General features: G+C 40.5%; 1 protein-coding gene across 1 annotated transcript; it reads left to right on the top strand.

The window, feature by feature from the left end:
• Positions 1 to 430: 430 nt before the first annotated feature.
• On the top strand, positions 431 to 17,721 carry LOC109925645 (syncoilin-like). Its single transcript, XM_048612901.1, has 3 exons — positions 431 to 1,204; positions 9,983 to 10,107; positions 17,667 to 17,721. Exons 1-3 carry the CDS (start codon positions 431 to 433, stop codon positions 17,719 to 17,721), a joined length of 954 nt encoding a protein of 317 aa, XP_048468858.1.
• Positions 17,722 to 17,918: the final 197 nt, after the last annotated feature.

Below are 17,918 nucleotides of genomic sequence, written 5' to 3'. Positions count from 1 at the left end.
GATTCCGTGAGTATGACTATAATCAGGCTGTTGCTTGACTAGTCTGTGAGACAGCTCTAAACTCCCAGATGTTAGTAAGGGGGACTTTGTGTGGTCAACAGAACCGTTTCTGCCATTGTCTTTCCGATGCCTAGGTCGATCTGGTTTCATTTCCTTGAGACTTTGTAGCGAATGGTACAACTCAGTGGTTTGCTAAGCCATTTCAGAGGACACTTTAGAATCAACCACATTGCTGTGGGTCTGGAATCACATGTAGGCCAGACCAGGTGAGGGTGGCAGATTTATTTTCCTGAAGGATGTTACTGAACCAGGGTGTGATGCTTTTTAGAGGGTTAGTGCAGACTCTGTGGGCTGAATGGCCTCTTTCTGCACTGTAGAGATTCTATGAATATAATCTCAATATTTCACTTTTCTATGATCCCAGGATAAAATGAATGATTTCCAAGAGGATCCTCCTGCTGAGATTATCAGGAACGTTGATTCACTGCAAGCAGTAGGAAAACGTTTCCAGGAATGTATAGACAGTGTTGGAGAACTTCTGGAAGAAAGGGAGAATCTTATCAAAGAATTAAGCTTCATGAAGGAGCCAGTGCATAAAGAGATTGGTAATTTGAGGGCTGAACTCTTGAAGCTTTACCAAACTAAATCAAAGGCAGAGATTGAATGTGATAACTTCAAAGAAGAAATGACATGCACAAAAAAAACCTTGTTTAAGATCACTAAAGCTCAAATGACTTGTAAATATGAATTACACATCAATAAACAGGACTTGCCCCTAATTACATCGCAACGGGAAACACTAGAATCCAGGGCACAGACACTTTCTGATGAATTGGCTGTTCTTAAACATTGCCACCAGAAAGAAATAAACCAAATGATTCATCAGTTGGAAAGTATTAGAAATGGGAGGAATATGCTGTCCCTGACAAACAGTCATCAAACAAATGAAGAATTTCAAAGCTTGTTCGGAGAACAGTGGCAATGGCTGGAAAAATACTATGAATCTAAAGTGAGAAATCTGCTGAATTGGAATAAGACCAGAGCCGAATCACTTAAACGCACATTGCAAGAAATTGAAAATTTCAGAAAACAGTTGCAACCTCTGCAGGAGCAGGTGACAAAACTAAACACAAGGAGACAATGCTTTGAAGAACAGATGCAATTTATTGAGAGAAAGTGGGCTGAGAACATTCTGCAATATCAGGTAACAAAGCAGAATATTTTAAGAATTGAACTAGGAGAGAGTTAAGCAAAACATTCAAAAAATTCTCAATTTAATTTTAGTTTGATCCTTCTTATTTTAATTTCTATTAAGAGCTATAGGCTATAAATACATGTTCTATTATCATACAGAGGTTGAATCTTGGTGAAAAAAGAGATGCGTTTTGAAAATCAATTCAAATGTGAGAATTCAGACGGTTGGAAAATCGACTCTGGCTGAGTCACTGTTATGGAGAAAGTAAGAGTGCTACAGTTTCTCCAAGCTCTGGGCAGTTTGGTGCACAGATTTAATACCCCATTCCACACTGCTACAAGGGAGCAGATTTGCAAGTGGTATTTTGTGCTAACAGGAGGCTTCCATTGTTCCAAAAAGACATTGCCCCACCCCACATTGAATAACAGAGTTCATGGATTTCAGTGTTAGTTTGACATCAATTACGTTGGGACTAGTATAGATTTAGTAGTACTGACTCAAAGGACAGAAAGGCCTCTACTGTGGTGTCTGATTCTGTATATCTCAGTAATTAGCAACTTCTGTTTCTAGGTTTATATCCCAGACAGGGCTGTTAGTGACAGGTAATAAATGCTGGCCAGCCAGTGACACACATCCCACAAAATGAATACATTTTTAAAAAAATTACAGAACTGAATTCAGATACCGAGGATGAAATTTGAAGCCCTATCACCAGGGCCTAATCCTGGGCCTCTGAATTCTAGTCTAGTGACATTTCTATGACACCACCATCTGCTCCTGCTAGGGTAGGGGAGTGTTAGTCATATTGCGCAAGGAATTCGTGAGACCACACTCGCAGTAATGTATACAGTTTGGTCTCCTTATGTAATAGTGATGTACTAGCATTAGACTTATATATTAGCATCAGAGACCGTTCAGAGAAGGTTCACCAGGCAGATTCGTGGAATGAATGAGAAACTGTTGAGCAGATTTGGTCTGAACTCATTGGCATTCAGAAGCGTAGGAGCTGACCTTATTGAATCATATACGATTCTAAAGGGAATTGACAGAGTAAACATGGAGATGAACTATCTCTCTCTGAGGAGCGTTGTATAATTAATCATACCCCTGCTCACCATGGTGTCTGAGCTCTCTGGACTATTGCTCACTAGAAGGTACTCTCTTTCAGGTTAGGGGTCTACAACAGGACTTGCAGAGTCTGTCATAGGAGAGGAAAACCACAAGATGGTCTATTGAGAACAGGCTCCAATCTTAAACAAAATGTCATTTGTTGCAGGATAGCAACAAGTTACACTGATGTGATGAACATTGTGACAGAGACTAAGTGGGAGATTCAGATTGTGTGTCTTACTGCTTTGGACTAGTTATTGTCCAGCCAAGTCCATATGAACAACATCATAGTGGATGGTGCTTAAGACACTGTTAGAGCTCATAGTTTCCAATGAGAGTCCAAGTTGCAAATGAAAAGCTTCAGAATGTCTTAACTTAGACAGTTTAAACTTAGAGTGAACATGCCCCACCACCCCCCACCTTGTTTGTTATTGGTCAGCAGAGCTGAGATATCCCTTCATAACTGGCTCTCTGCGACGCCATCTTTACACAGTTCAAGCTTGCCTCAGAAATGTACTTGCTCTACACAGTTTAACTGTTGATAGTCTTTAATCCAAAGGAAGTACTGCCGCACCCAGCAATTTCAATGTATTTCCAATTAAGCTAATCATATCACTGAACGACAAAGAGATGGACAGGTTTGTGGTCCACCTCTGGTTCTCCATAGTTTCATGATGTTACCAGACTCTCTTATCTCCCTTCCAGAGGCTTTTCACATGGATACTGTATTCAAGTAACATTTGCCAGCTGTGCTGTGTTAACTGCCAATTAATGGATATTTGCCTATTACTTCAGGACCTTTTAAATTCCTTATTACAGGAAATACAAAACAGTGGTGATTTTGATCAGTTCCAACAAAGTTATGTGGTTACACCAAATGTTAAAATTCTTTAGCTAACAAGTTGTGTCCAAATTGTGTTCATTCAGTCCACATTCCAATGTCTGAAAATTTCTGTACCTATGATTCTTTTCTCTGTGTAATGATATGGGGGGCTGTGTTTACTGTCTGAAACTGGTTTGAATCTTTTCATCTAACGCTGTCAGTAATTTTTTGTATGTAAGTGGATCTATAACTACTTTGGGATCTGTATCTATGATTGTCTGAAGGATTTTAACTAAAACCTACTCTTAATATTGTAAATAATTCACAAGAAATAACTAAGTAGTGTGAAATGTTCTTACCTATGTCTTATGCATAAGGAACTGCAGCTGCATATTCTGTCTCAGTCCAGTAACCTTGAGGCTACAGAGCTACTGTTGTTCTACTTGTGAAAACTACATTAAGCATTTTTCCTAAGCCTTCTAACTACTGTCAGCCATGTTCTGCTACAATAGCCATAGGCAGCCATCGGCCATTTTGAGCTACTCAGTCATGGGCAACCCCAACAGGCACTCCCCAGCATTAATCCTTTCAGCCTCCTACATCGTCATATAATATCTCTCCCAAACCTTTCCCATGATGAATGTTTTGGTTCATAGTACATATATGTTCTATAATATACACATAATGTATATAATTACTTTTACAACAACTCCATCTCCCCAAGTCTCTGACTTCAGAACTAAATGTCTCAAGGTTTCCCTTATCTCTCAGAAGAATTCAACTGGACAACGTTTTACTGCTTAGATTTCTTTCACATAGTGATGGCGTCATCAGCTATACTCCCAATTATAGGAGAAGTGCATGAACTTGTTCAGCTTCTGGTCCAGTATCGAATTTGAAACTATTCTATATCCTTAAAATCTTCTTCAAAAAAATGTTCAACTCTGTGTTCAAATTGGCCCATTTCTGAAATGAAATCTTCCTGGCAATGTTATTACTGACAAAGGCCTAGTAATATTATTAGACTATTAAACCAGAGACCCAGGTAATGTCCTGGAGAATTTGGGTTCAAATCCCACCATGGCAGGTAATGGAATTTGAATTCAATTAAGAATTTGGAGTTAAGGGTCTAACGATGACCTTGAATCCATTGTCAATTGTCAGAAAATCCATCTGGTTCACTAATGTCCTTTAGGGAAGGAAACTGCCATCCTTACCTTGTCTGGCCTACATGTGATTCTAGACCCACAGCAATGTGGTTGACTCTTAACTGCCCTCTGAGCAATTAGGGATGGGCAATGCTCCCATCCTGTTAGTGAATGTTAAAGAAAAAGTCATTCTAACAACTTTCCTGGAACAATTTCTGTTTCCTTGAACGATTTCACTAAATAAATCGCTCCATTTTCAGCTTTAACAACAATTCCCTTTCTAATGACAGTTTCAATAAATTACTCTCAATATTCATGTCTTTATGAGATGAATTCCCTTCCTTTAATCATTTTTTTCCAAATAATTCCTACTGTCTGCAGTTTGAATAATTGCTTTCCACCTTTACCATTGTTTAATTTAATTTTCTTCTTCCATTAGATTTATAATCATAGAATCTTTACAGTGCAGATAGAGGCCATTTAGCCCATTGAGACTACACCAACCCTCTGAAGAGCATTCCCAGATAGACCCACCCTGTCCCTGTAACGCCACCTTTTCCCATGGCTAACCCACCTAGCCTGCATTTACTTGGATACTACAGGACAATTTAGCATAGCCAAACAGCCTAACCTACACATCTTTGGACTGTGGGAGGAAACCAGAGAAAGCCCACACAGACACAGAGAGAACATACAAACTCCACAGAGACTATCACCTGAGAATGGAATCAAACCCAGGGCTTTGGTTCTGTGAGGCAGCAGTGCCAACCACTGAGCCATAACTTTGTCTGCATAGGTTTCTAATCTGCCCCTTTATCAGGCTCATTCTGGCTCTGTGCCATTCTCAGGTCTGAAGCCTCATTTTAAAATGCCTTTGTGCTCTTTGATTTCCCTTACTGTAGAACTGCCTTGTGTTGCCCACTCCCTATGAGCCGGAAGTACATTTCTTCACTTCTCACTATCCCAGCCTGGAAATCTGTCCCCTTGGCCACCAGAGATTTTTACCTCAATCACAGATCCTCTGATGTCCAGATCACCAGCACCCAATGTAATCTAGAACTTCCTGAGAGATCGATAACCAACTCTGGGAAGATCTGAGCTCTTCCTGCTGCAGTGTGTCTCTTGTCAGGTCTGAAATGCTTTTACCACTGACTGTAGAAACTCATAGACCTCATAGAAACCTAGAAAACTCTAACAGGACTAGACAGAGTGAACACAGGAAGAATATTCCCAATGACCCAGGGAGTCCAGAAGCAGAGCTCACTATCTAAAGGCCATTTAGGACTGAGAGGAGAAGAAATTTCTTCACCCACAGAGGGGTGAGTCTGTGGAATTCTCTGCCACAGAAAGCAGTTGAGGCCCAGAACATTGAACATTTTCAAGGAAATATCAGATATGAAGAGAAAGTGGAAATAGGGGCCTGAGTTGGATGATCAGCAATGTTCATATTGAATAGCACAGCAGGTTCAAAGGCCAAAATGGCCTAGTCCTCCTTCAAGTTTCTATGTAAACTTTGTTGAATTTTACCCCAAGTTTCACTTCTGAAGGGCCGGTGAAAGTTTAGCTCTCCCACCTTCTGCGTGACTGAATGTGCAGCTTCTTAAATCGGTGTCTGAAGGTATTACCAGCCCCTCACTGCTCCCACAGTGTAGGAGGCAGTGAAACAGAGCCCACACCAAGTGTCACCATGATGTATGAGCACTCTATATCCTGCTCATGAGAAGGACAATTTGCTGCTACCATTCCCTTTCCTGGTAGGGATCTACAACACAACCTGCTTTGCCTGATGTGGAACAGAGAAACTGCTTGGTAATCAAAGAAGAGGCTGTTGTCTTAACAAGGTGGAGTTTGTTGCAGGATAGCAACAAAAAGTTCACTAATATGACAGACGTTGTGACAGAGACCATGAGAGACCCAGGTGCGTCAGTCTTATTTCTTTCCTGTCCCTGACCAGTGATGAGATCATCATAGTGGGTAATATTAAAGCCACTCTTTGACATTAACTATTTCAGATCCTTAAATAACAAAGGAATCTAGAGCTAGTTTGCAGAATTTCAAAAGGAGACTCCCATTTAAAACAGAAGAAGAGGAATTTGTTCTCTCAGAGCTGTTAGATTGTGGAATTCTCTTCATTAAGAGGAGTGAATATTATCATCAGATATTATCTGACCTCCAAGTGAGTCAAAGGTTATGTAGTGTTTGGGGTCTAAGTGGGGAGGAATTACTGGCTGCAAGGTGCACAGAACAGTGGAGATGAGACCATCACTTTCTGGAATGCTAGAGCAGGCTCAAGGAGCCCAATGACCTAATTGTGCTCCCATTGTTTGTGTTTTGAGATTAGAAAACTTCCAAGTTCATGTTCAGGTCTACTTTGATTAATGTTTGTCATCCTTGTTGATCTCAGAGTTCCTCAATGAGGGAGAAGCAAAACAACAAAAGTCTAGACCTCCCACTCTTGTTGACTATTACATGATCCCAGCCAGGAATTGGCAAGTTGAATATCAGAAAAGAACAGAAGTAGGTTCAACCCTTAGCACAAAATACCTTCCTTCAGGCTAGAAAAGCAATCACTTTGACCAGACCCTGAAACATCACTACTATCCTCATATCTTCCTGACTGACTGTGATTGAGATATTAGCCTCAGCCTGATGAGAGACCTTCAGGACAGAAAGTATGAGGAATGAGCAAAACTTCTTATAGAAATAAGCAGACCCCAGTGAAAACAATCTCTCTACAAAACCTTGAATTTATTACAATCATTAAATTAATTAAAGGTTATAATTACTGATTATACAAAGATGTTCTTGCTATTGTAGAAAAAAAAATACAAGATGGAGCTTGTCCCAATTCAAACAAGGCTTTAACCTCAAACTAAATTTTAACCCAAAACATGGGAAGGGTGTGGGTGTTAGTGGCAATGGGGTGGGATGGTGGGGATGGGGGTGTGATGGGGCTCTAAGTTGGGGCTGGAGTTGATGGTGGTGAGGAACAGTGGCGGAGGGGGTTTGGGATAGTGGTGTTGAAGATAGTGAGAGGGTAAAGGGGCGCAATGGGCTACTGGGGGGTATAAAATGTTTAAAATTCTTCTTCAAATCTGTTTATTTCTGAAGGTGAGAAATTACCAATCAGCTCCAAGAAGGTGGCTTGCAGCATCCGAGATGATAATGAGGCTGTAAGCTTCATTTGTATAGAACCACAGAATTTACGGTACAGAGGATTAATCATTTGTATTATTATTCCAATTTTAGAATTTCACTTTTAACCATAGATTGGAAATTCTGACAGCTTTCCCCAAGGAGGGGGCTTGGTGGATTGAGCTGGTCGATGGCTTCCCTCCGTTTCCTGGATCCAGGGAACTTCTGGGTTTGAGGAAATGGCCCACACCCCTGAAAGCTTTCTATTGTAACCCATCTGTTAGGCTCAAATCCACCATCCTGCACCAAAGCACCTTCCTGACCAACCCCTGGGATCCCAATGGATTGCCGATCCAATCAACATTCCATGCCCCTTGCAATCGACCTGAACCGTGCAGTTGTCCATAGCTTTTATTGTCGATTCTTTCACTGAGAACGGGAATCACTAACAGGATGATCATTGACCATCTCCAATCGTCTTTGAACTGAGAGTCTCACTTACCCACACCACTGTCAATCTAGACTCACATAGAGACCAGATTGGGTAAGCACAGCAGCAAGTCATTTGGATTTTGATAAACAATAGTTTCATAGTCACTATTACTGAGAATAAAGACAAAATACTGTGGATGTTGGAAATCTGAAACTAACACAATGTTAGAGAAACTCAGCCAGTCTGGCAGCATCCGTGGAGCAAAAAACAAAGTTAATGTTTTGAATCTGGTATGACTCTTCTTCAGAGCATAATATCCTACAAAGTTTGACAGGTGTGGTGAGGGGGGAATGGCTTCATTCTGAACACAACACCAAGAGAGATCGAGTGTGTAAAATATCCAAGGGTGATGTCACAGAGAATGCCTAGGTTTATTGGTTGGTGAGAAATTGTTGTCGGGAATCGAGGTCAAATTATCTGAAGCTAAAAGTTTATAACAAAGAAGCAACTACTTGGATTTCAGAAAGGAACACTAGCAAAAGGGAAGTAAAAGTTAAATTAAATCAAATCAAATTAAAATAATGAAATAAAATGGAAGGAGATTTAGAGTTAAATTGAGGCAAGCAGAATTAAGTTAATGGTAGGTTTTTATGGGAAGTTTATATTTATTTTAAGGGTAAGAAATAGTTCTCAGCATCACTGGGATGGCAGATCAGTGGAGCATACATGGTGCAGAGTGTGTGAAGTCATGGACACACCATGTATCCCAGACAAACACCTACAGGAACAGCGACCAGCTGCAGTGGCTGGAGTCTCTATGGCATCTCCAGGAGATACAGGACTGTGGTCACACCACAGATTAGAATCTTACAGGCAGAGAGAGAATGGGAGACAACCAGGCAGGTAGTGCAGGAGTCCCCTGGGTCTACCATGCTTGCTAATTCCATTTGGAAACTGGAAGACTGATGGTGAGCGCAGCCAAAGACAAATCCATGGCACCAAGGAATGGAAGGGTAATAGTGTACGGGGATTTCACAGTCAGGAGATCAGACAGACACTTCAGACAACATGAAAACACAACCCCAGGATGGTGTGCTGCCTCCCGGTTACTGGGGCCAAGGCCGTCACAGAGTAGCTGCAGGAAATCCTGCTAAAGGGAGTGATCCACATTGGTGCCAACATCAGTAGAAAGAGGGAGAAGGTCCTGAAAGCAGATTTCAGAGACACAGGAAAAAAATTGAAAGGCAAGATCCCAAGAGCAGCAACCTTAGGATTATTCCTAGACAAGAAGGAAAAGGAGGTGGAGTTAGATCAATAATCTAAGATGGGATCAGTACATCAGTAAAGGAGGATCTTCAGTCTGGAGGATATGAGGAGTCTGTTTGGCAGGAATTAAGAAAAAGCAAAAGGACAGCAGACATTGTTGGGGTAATTTCAAGGCTACTAATTAGTAGTGATTGAAGGAGACAAGATATTAATCAGGAGATGAGAGAAACTTGTAGCATACACAACAGTCACCATGGGTTCAATTTGCATATAGGTTGGGTAAACTAATTGGGACTGGAAAGTATATTAAAAGGTTGTACATAAGTAATGGATGGTCTTTCAAAAACCATTACATGGCTTACAGCAATTGTCCATTCCTTCAATGTGCAAGACTCAATCACTGCAAAAATGGCACCAAAAACCTAAATGGATAGACTGTGTAGACACATGGAAGATGTTTCCCCTGCTTGGGGACTCTAGAACCGGGGGCCAAATTTTAAATATCAAGGGGATGACATTTAGGACCAAGGTGAGTTTTTTTTTTAAAGCAGAGGGTTGTGAATCTCAGTCCTTGAATATGTCTATAAGTAAAGGTTAATAAATTTTTGATTGTCAATGGTGTAAAGGGTCATGGGAGTAATATGAGTAAAAGGCATTGAAGAGTTTGATCAGCCATGATCATATTGAATGGCAGAGCAGGCTCGATTGGCCTACTCCTGTTCCTAAAGCAGCTCAATTTGTTTTACTACACCATGACTGTGGAGGTCAAACTTCTGTATTGCATACTTCTGCAGCATTATTGTCTTAATATGCATAATATTCTTCAAATGCTTTAAAGTATCACATAAGATGGAGATTTATCATTTTAACAGGAACAAAAAAGGCAGCTGCAAGAAAAAGTCAATCTCTTGAAAACTGAACTTGATGTGCAGAAGCAAAAGAACAACAACATTAAACACTTGAAAGAGAGTCTCTCTGAGGAATTATTTGTTTACAAGTAAGTGTTAGATCCACATTTAAAACAAGCTGCAGTTTGAAAATCATGTCAGTTTGAAAAGCAATGTTTTGAAAGGCTTTTGCCATGAAATAAAATAATTGAATATTTAAAGGTGGGTTTAATAGATTGTTGACAAAAACAGGAATCAAAGGTTGTACGAAGTAGGCAAAAAAGAAGAGTTGATGCTGTAATCACAATGGTCACAAACTTATTGAATGGCAGAATAAGCTCAAGGGACTGAAATGGCCTCTTCCTGTTACTAATTCATCCATTTGTGTGAAAAAGATTTCATCTAGATGGTGCTTCCCAAAACTTATACCGGGAATAAAAATATATAATACCATTCCATTTTCACAACAATGACATGAAGCAAATGGAATTTTCTATCAGTAATGAGAGTCTAAACAATTAAATAATGCTATTTCCTCATCCCATCTATTCTTAATTCCTTGCCTGATTTATTTAAATTAAACTCACTCCTTTCAATAGGTATTTTCTGAATTTACAAAAACATAGGTTAACATTATTAGGCTAATTAAGCAAAGTGAATCAAGCAGGTCGTGCAGGAATCCCTTGGGACCCAATCACAAATGGGTTTTCTGCATTGGAAGCCAATGACGGTTTTTGAGGGAATGCAGACAGAGCCTGACTGTGTAGGAGGGGAGGAATAAGGAAGCACAAACAATAGTGACAGGGGCTTCATCAAGTTAGGGGAACAGACAGGTGTTTCTGTGGCCACAGACACGACTCCGGGGTCAAAGTGCACATTGGTACCAATGATACGGATAGAATGAAGGATGAGCTCTTGCATCATGAACTCAGGGATCTAGACAGTAGACTAAAGAGCAGAACTATAAAGGTTGTAATCTCGGCATTACAAGGGATGTGCTAGGGAGTACAAAAATAGAAGAACAGGGCAGATGAATACCTGGCACAAGAGTTGGTACAGGTGGGAAGCTTTTAGATTCTGGGATCACTGGGACTGTTTCTGGGGAAGGTGGGACCTCGATATGACTGCAGGGTGACCAGGAGTGAGAACTGAACATCCAGGAGTACTCAGTGTTTAGTAAGCACAGAAAGAAAGGAAAAAGCAGTGGAGTTGCATAACTAATTAAAGAAGATGCAAATACAAAATTGAGGAGAGATATTAGCTCAGACAATGTAAAAGCTGTGTGAGTAGAGTTGAGAAATACCAAGGGCTAAAAATCATTAGTAGGGATTGTTTGTAGACCACCAGACTCTAGCGGTGATGTTGGGAATCACAAATAACAGGAAATTGGTAAAGGAAAACCTGTAATTACAAGTGATTTTAATCTGCATATACGCTGGGTGAATCAATTTAGTCACAATACCATAGAGGAGGAATTCCTAGAGTGTATACGGGATCATTTCCTGGACCAAAACGATGAGGAACCAACTGGCGAACAGGCCACCTTAGACTGGGTATTATGCAATGAGAAAGGAATAATTAGTAAAGTAGTTGTGAGAGATTCCTTGGGGATGAGTGACTGTAATATAACAGAATTCTTTCTCAAGATGGAGAATGAGGTAGCTCATTCTGAGACTAGGATCCTGAATCTTAATCAAGGAAACTACAAAAGTATGAGGTGTGATTTGCCTATGCTGGACTGGGAAATGTTACTGAAAGGAATGACAGTGTATAAGGCAATGACAAGCATTCAAAGAGTGAATGGATGAATTACAAAAACTGTTTACTCCTGACTGGTGTAAGAGTGCAAAGAAAACAGGCACCAAACCATGGCTTTTGAGGGAAGTTAGAGATAGAATTAGATGCAAAAAAGAGATGTACAAATTGGCAAGAGAAAGCAATAAATCTGAGGATTGGCAACAGTTTAGAAGTCAGCAAAGGAGGACTAATGGATTGATTAATAAGGGGAAAATAGAGTGTAGTAATCTTATGGGGAATCTAAGAATTGACTCTAAAAGTTTCTATAGGTATGTAAAGAGAAAAAGGTTGCTGAAAACTAATGCAGGTTCTTTACAGTTAGATTCAGGGAACTTATAATGGGGAACAAAGAAATGGCTTACGAACTAAATTCATACTTCTGCTTTCACAAAGAAGAACATGAATAATGCCCCAGAAATGATGGGAAACACAAGGTTTGGTGACAGGGAGGAACTAAAACAATCTTCATGAGTAGAGAAGTTGTGTGAAGAAATTGATGGGATTGAAGGCTGATAAATCCACAGGCCCTGATAATCTACATCTCAGAGTACTTAAGGAAGTGGCTGTAGAAATAATGGATGCATTGGTGGTCATCTTCCAAGTTTCTTTAGATCTTGGAATAGTTCCTACGGATTGAAGGATAGTTAATGTAATCCCACTAATTAAAAAGGGAGTCAGAGAGAAACAGGGAATTATAGACTGTGTCAGAGATAGTAGGAACTGCAGATGCTGGAGAATCCGAGACAACAAGGTGCAGGGCTGGATGAACACAGCAGGCCAAGCAGCATCATAGGAGCAGAAAGGCTGATAGACTGTGTGTCTGACATTGGTAATGGGAAAGATGCTAGAGTCCATTATCATGGATTTTATAGCAGAGCACTTAGTAAACAGTAGTAGAAACAGGCACAATCTACATGGATTTACAAAACAGAAATCATACTTGACAAATTTACTGGAATTCTTCAAGGATGTAACTACTATAGTTGATCAAGGGGAGCCAATGGACATGTTTACTTGGACTTTCAGAAGGCTTTCAACAGACTCCCACACAAAAGATTAATGTGAACGACTAAAGTGCATGTGATTGGGGGTAGTGTATTGAAATGGCAGGAAACAAAGAGTAGGAATAAAAGGGTCTTTTTCCAAATGGCAGGCAGTGGCTAGTGGGCTTTCGCATGGAATAGTGCTTAGACCCCAGCTATTAACAACATGTAATAATGATTTAGATGATGTTACCAAAGGTAAAATCTCCTAATTTGTAGATGACAATAAAGGTGGGTGGAAGGGTGAGCTGTGGGGAGGATTCAGTGTGATTTGAGGCTGAGTGAGTGGGCAAATTCATGGCAGGTGCAGTATGACGTGGATAAATGTGAGGTTATCCATTTTGGTAGCAAAAACAGGAAGGCAGATTAATACTTGAATGGCTATAAATTGAGAGAGGTGAATGTTCAATGAGACCTGAGTGTTCTTGTGCTACAGTTGCTGAAACTAAGCACACAGTAGCAGCTAGCAGTATGCTGGCCTTCATAATGAGAGGATTCAAGTACAGGAACAAGGATATCTTACTGCAGTTATACAGGACATTGATGAGACCACACTCAGAATATTGTTTGCAGTTTTGGTCTCCTTAGCTAAGAAAGGATGCTCTTGCCATACAGAGAGTGCAGCCAAGATTTACCAAATTGATTCCTGGGATGACAGGACAGATGCACAAGGAGAGATGGAGTTGGTCGCAATTGTATTCACCAGAATTTAGAATAATTGGGTGGATCTCAAAGAAACCTATAAAATTCTAATAGGACTAGACAAGTGAGATGCAGGAAGGACATTCCTGTTAGGGGTAGGGGGAGGAGTCCAGAACCAGGATCAGAGTTTAAGCATAAGGGTAAATCTTTTAGGACTGGGGTGAAGAGAAATCTCTTCACCCACAGAATGATGAGCCTGTGGACTTCACTACCATGGAAAGTTTCACTCTCACAGAAAGTGGCTGAGGCCAAAACATGTGTTTTCAAGAAGGAGGTAGATATAGGCCTTGTGGCTCAGAGATATGTGGAGAGGACAGGGTTAAGGTATTGAGCTCAATGATCAGCTGTGATCATATAAATGGCGGAACAGTCTCAAGGGGCTGAATGGCCTATTCATAACCTCTTGGGTACAGGGACTTCAGGCAGGACAGAGGAGGGTGTGAAAGAGGAAGCGGTGTTGCATTATCAATTAAGTCGTCAGTTACTGCAGTGAGGAAGGATAATATCTTGAAAGCATCGTCCAATGGGGCTTTGTGGGTGGAGCTTAGGCAGTCACATTGTTAAGAGTGTATTGTAGGTCCCCATACAGTCAGCAGACAATTGAGGAGCAGATATGTAGTCAATTCACTAAGGTACGTACAAACAAAAATAGGGTGATAATCAAAGTATGAAGAGTTTAGAAGGAGCAGATTTTTTTGTAATGTACGTAGGGGAGCTTTTGACGTCAACATATAGATGGCCCTACGAGGGACAGTACAGTGTTGGACTGGATTCTGGGGTATGAAACTGGACAGGTGTTTGAGGTGACAGTGGAAGAACATCTTAGTGGTAGTGACCACAACACCATACGCTTTACATTTGTTATGGAAATAAGAAAGATGATCAGCTAAAAAAGGCTTTGGATTGGGGTTGGCAGATTTTATTAAAATAAAGTAGGACGTGACCAAAATAGACTGTGAACAGCTACTTGTGGTTAAATCCACAGCAGAACAGTGAGGCATTCAAATATGCACTGGGAGGAATACAGGTGCAACATGTTCCCTTTAGAATGAAATGGAGGAGCAACAAGCCCAAAGAACCCTGGACGTGTAGAAATATTCATGGCAGAATAAAAAGGAAAAGAGACAGAGCTAGTACAAAGAAGGAACTAAAGCAGTACGCAAAGTATAGGGGAGTTCAAGAAAGCAATTTAGAGGAGAGGGGTGTGAAAAAACACCAGTGGACAAGATTAGGCAGAATCCCAGGAAATTCTACAAGTATATCAAGGGGAAAGAGAGTTACCCGGGAAAGAGAAGGACCTATTAGGGACCCAGGGGACAATCTATGTGTGAAGCCAAAGAACATTGGCAGAAACTTAAATGAGTACTAAATATCTTAATCAGGAGGAGGTGGATGAAAGTACAGAATTCGAGAAGATAGACTATGAAATTGTTGAGCAATTGGTATAAGCAATGAGAAGGTATTGGAGAACAAAAACCAAAAGAACTGCGGGTGCTGTAAATCAGGAACAAAAACAAAGTTGCTGGAAAAGCTCAGCAGGTCTGGCAGCATCTGTGGAGGAGAAAACAGTTAACGTTTTGGGTCCGGTGAGGTTTCGGGTTCTGAGGAAGGGTTACCAGACCCGAGAAAGTACTGGGAGGTTTTGGTGGATTTAAAAGGGGACATGTGACCAGGTCCAGAAAAGATGTAACCCAGGCTGTTGTGGGAGATAGGGGAGGAAATATAGGGGTCCGACCCAAATTTTTAATCATGTATGGCCACAGGGGAAGTGCCAGAGGACTGCAAATGTAGTTCCACTTTACAAGAAGGATGGTAGAGATAGACCAGGGAACCTTCAACCAGTGAGTCTAACATCAGTGGGAGGAAAACTGTTGGAGAAAATAGTAAAGGAAAAAATTAATGTCCATTTAGAGAAGTAAAGTTTGATCAAGGATAGTCAGCATGGCTTTCTCAGAGGGAGGTCATATCTAACATTTCTAGTTGAGTTTTTTGACTAGGTGACCAAGTCTGTAATTGAAGGTAGGGCAGTTGATTCAATTTACCTTGATTTCAGCAAGGCCGTAGACATGGTCCCACATGGGAAACTGATAAAGGTAAAAGCCCATGGAATCCAGGGTAACTCAGCAAGTAGGATCCTAAAATTAGATAATGGTAGGAGATAGAAGGTGGTGGTAAAAGGCACCAGAATATTTTTGGTGATACAGATTTAATGGGCTCAAGGGCCTCTTCTACATTGTATGATTCTATGAATCTATGATTCGTAACACAAAATCTGACTTCTAATGAAAGAAGCCATGTTAATGATATTCCTCTCTAACTAATTCACAAAAAGCCCCAGAAACAGGAAACTCCAGATTCAAACAACATTTCTTCTGGTTTTCAACCATGTTGGAGAGATGTGTTGGAAGTCTGGTCAGATGATCTAGAAAGAACAAGTCTGTCTTGGGGCTCCAGTCATGTTAAAAGTTGCAAAATAAAAATTAAAACAGTTCTTGTTCCTCCTGTTCTCATCCCTACACTCTCCATGCCCCATCCTTGCCAACCATGCCCCTGTATCCACACATCATGTCTCCTACCATGTCACTGTACCAGTCTCCCACAGCACCCCCTCATTCCAATATACTCCAACTCATGGCAGAGGGGAGGTGATGGCTTACTGGTATGATTGCTGGTTTCAACTAACAGGTGGAATTAACCCAGGCAATGTTCCTGGGACCTGTGCCACAGCAGATGGTGGAATTTGAATTCAATAAAAATCTGGAATTGGGAGTCTAATAATGATCATGAATCCATTGTTGATTGTCAGAAAAACCCATCTGATTCGCTAATGTCCTTTAGGGAAGGGAACTTCCATCCTTACCTGGTCTGGCTTACATGTGACTCCAGACCCACAGCAATGTGGTTGACCCTTAACTACCCACTGGGCAATTAGGTTTGCATTAAATGCCTTTATTCTGTGAATACATTTATTAAAATCATCTGCATACCCCTTTACAGCTGCTGTGCCAACTTAGTGCCAACTCATACATCCCCACCAACCCCTTTGCCATTCCATCTCCATGTAACTCACCTGTTACAGCATGGGCTGTAATCAGAAGGCACCCTGACAGGAAATAAAGTTAGCAGTCTATTGATAATGGCACTGTTGAAAAACGTACTCAAGAAGTTTGTTCAACTCATCCTTGATGGAAGCAAATATTTCAGTTTAGTGCTAAATTGCTGTGTCAGAAAACTTCTGTTCAATAAGTAGTTGGAGCTATTTATCAAATTTGCCAATTGTCATTGTGATAATGACAATTTGGAAAATCACTCATAAGAGCACAAGTCTACAATGGAATCATCATGTGAACAGAAGATCTGCAATGGCTAACACTTTCTTTACTCCACTTTATTTATTGGACACCTTCTTGGTTTCTTTGCCAGTCCCAATGAGTCTTTTGTACTTTTAATACACAGGCATGCCTCTTCATGACCCCAAAGGGCACCTTACTTCCATCCATCAAAGGAGGCCCTGGACAACATCCCAAAAGATGTATGAACCACTCCTACAATCTTGACCTCCCATCCCAACAAACAGCCAAACCATGCACCTAATTCCTTTACTCATTCCTCCATGGCCATTCATACCTCATGCCAAATTAATGCCAACTTACACCCTTCACTCTTACGCCATTCACCTACCCTGCCAACTCACTGAGTATCCACAAGTACTCATGCACAAAGGAGAGACGTGTTTCTATTCCTGAATTTTCTATATAGTAGCCTACATTGCATTGAGGAAAGCACTCTAATTCATACATGTTTTGGCACTTATCACTTTTTGACATGTCTTGAACAAGTTGGACAGTTCTGTGGGGTTAATCAATTTTTATGTATAAGCCCCTGCAAAAGTAACTACTTTTAAAGTGCAACAATCCTTCCCACAATCCTTGGTTTTAACAGACTCCTTTACCCTTCCAGTCCACAATCAAAACTACAGAAAAATAAAGACACGGTCCTTTCAAATGCAGTTGTGATCTCATTCTTTTCTAGTTTCCTTGAGAAGGTTGAAGGAAGGAATTCACTAAAGATAATTCAGTTCTACTTTCTATTTGAAAAGTTTCTTGACAATGTGTTTTCCTTTGCAGGGAAAGTTTAACAGCATTTGGAACTCTTACTGAATCTTCAATCAAGTCGGATTAAAGAATTCAAAATAATCAGAATTTAAGAAAGTTCTTTAAATACTAGTCACATGCATTTTTCCAATTAAGTCAGTCAAGGGACTTGCTTAGACTTTATTTCAAAAGAGTATCTCTTACTTATATACAAGTGAGTTCTCATAACATCTTTACTCATCTAACATCCCACACGGTCCCATTAAATGGGAGAACAGATTGAGA

The sequence above is a fragment of the Rhincodon typus genome, chromosome 27 (genome assembly GCF_021869965.1).
Source record: "Rhincodon typus isolate 14 chromosome 27, sRhiTyp1.1, whole genome shotgun sequence".
NCBI classification, from domain to species: domain Eukaryota; kingdom Metazoa; phylum Chordata; class Chondrichthyes; order Orectolobiformes; family Rhincodontidae; genus Rhincodon; species Rhincodon typus.
The sequence above is the reverse complement of the archived record's forward strand: the minus strand, read 5'-3'. Positions and strand labels throughout refer to the sequence as shown.

Coding starts and splice junctions, on each gene's coding strand:
- LOC109925645 (XM_048612901.1), top strand. CDS start 431: ATGAATGATTTCCAAGAGGATCCTCCTGCTGAGATTATCAGGAACGTT. Junction 1,205..9,982: donor AGAACATTCTGCAATATCAG/GTAACAAAGCAG, acceptor TCATTTTAACAG/GAACAAAAAAGGCAGCTGCA. Junction 10,108..17,666: donor GAGGAATTATTTGTTTACAA/GTAAGTGTTAGA, acceptor TTTCCTTTGCAG/GGAAAGTTTAACAGCATTTG.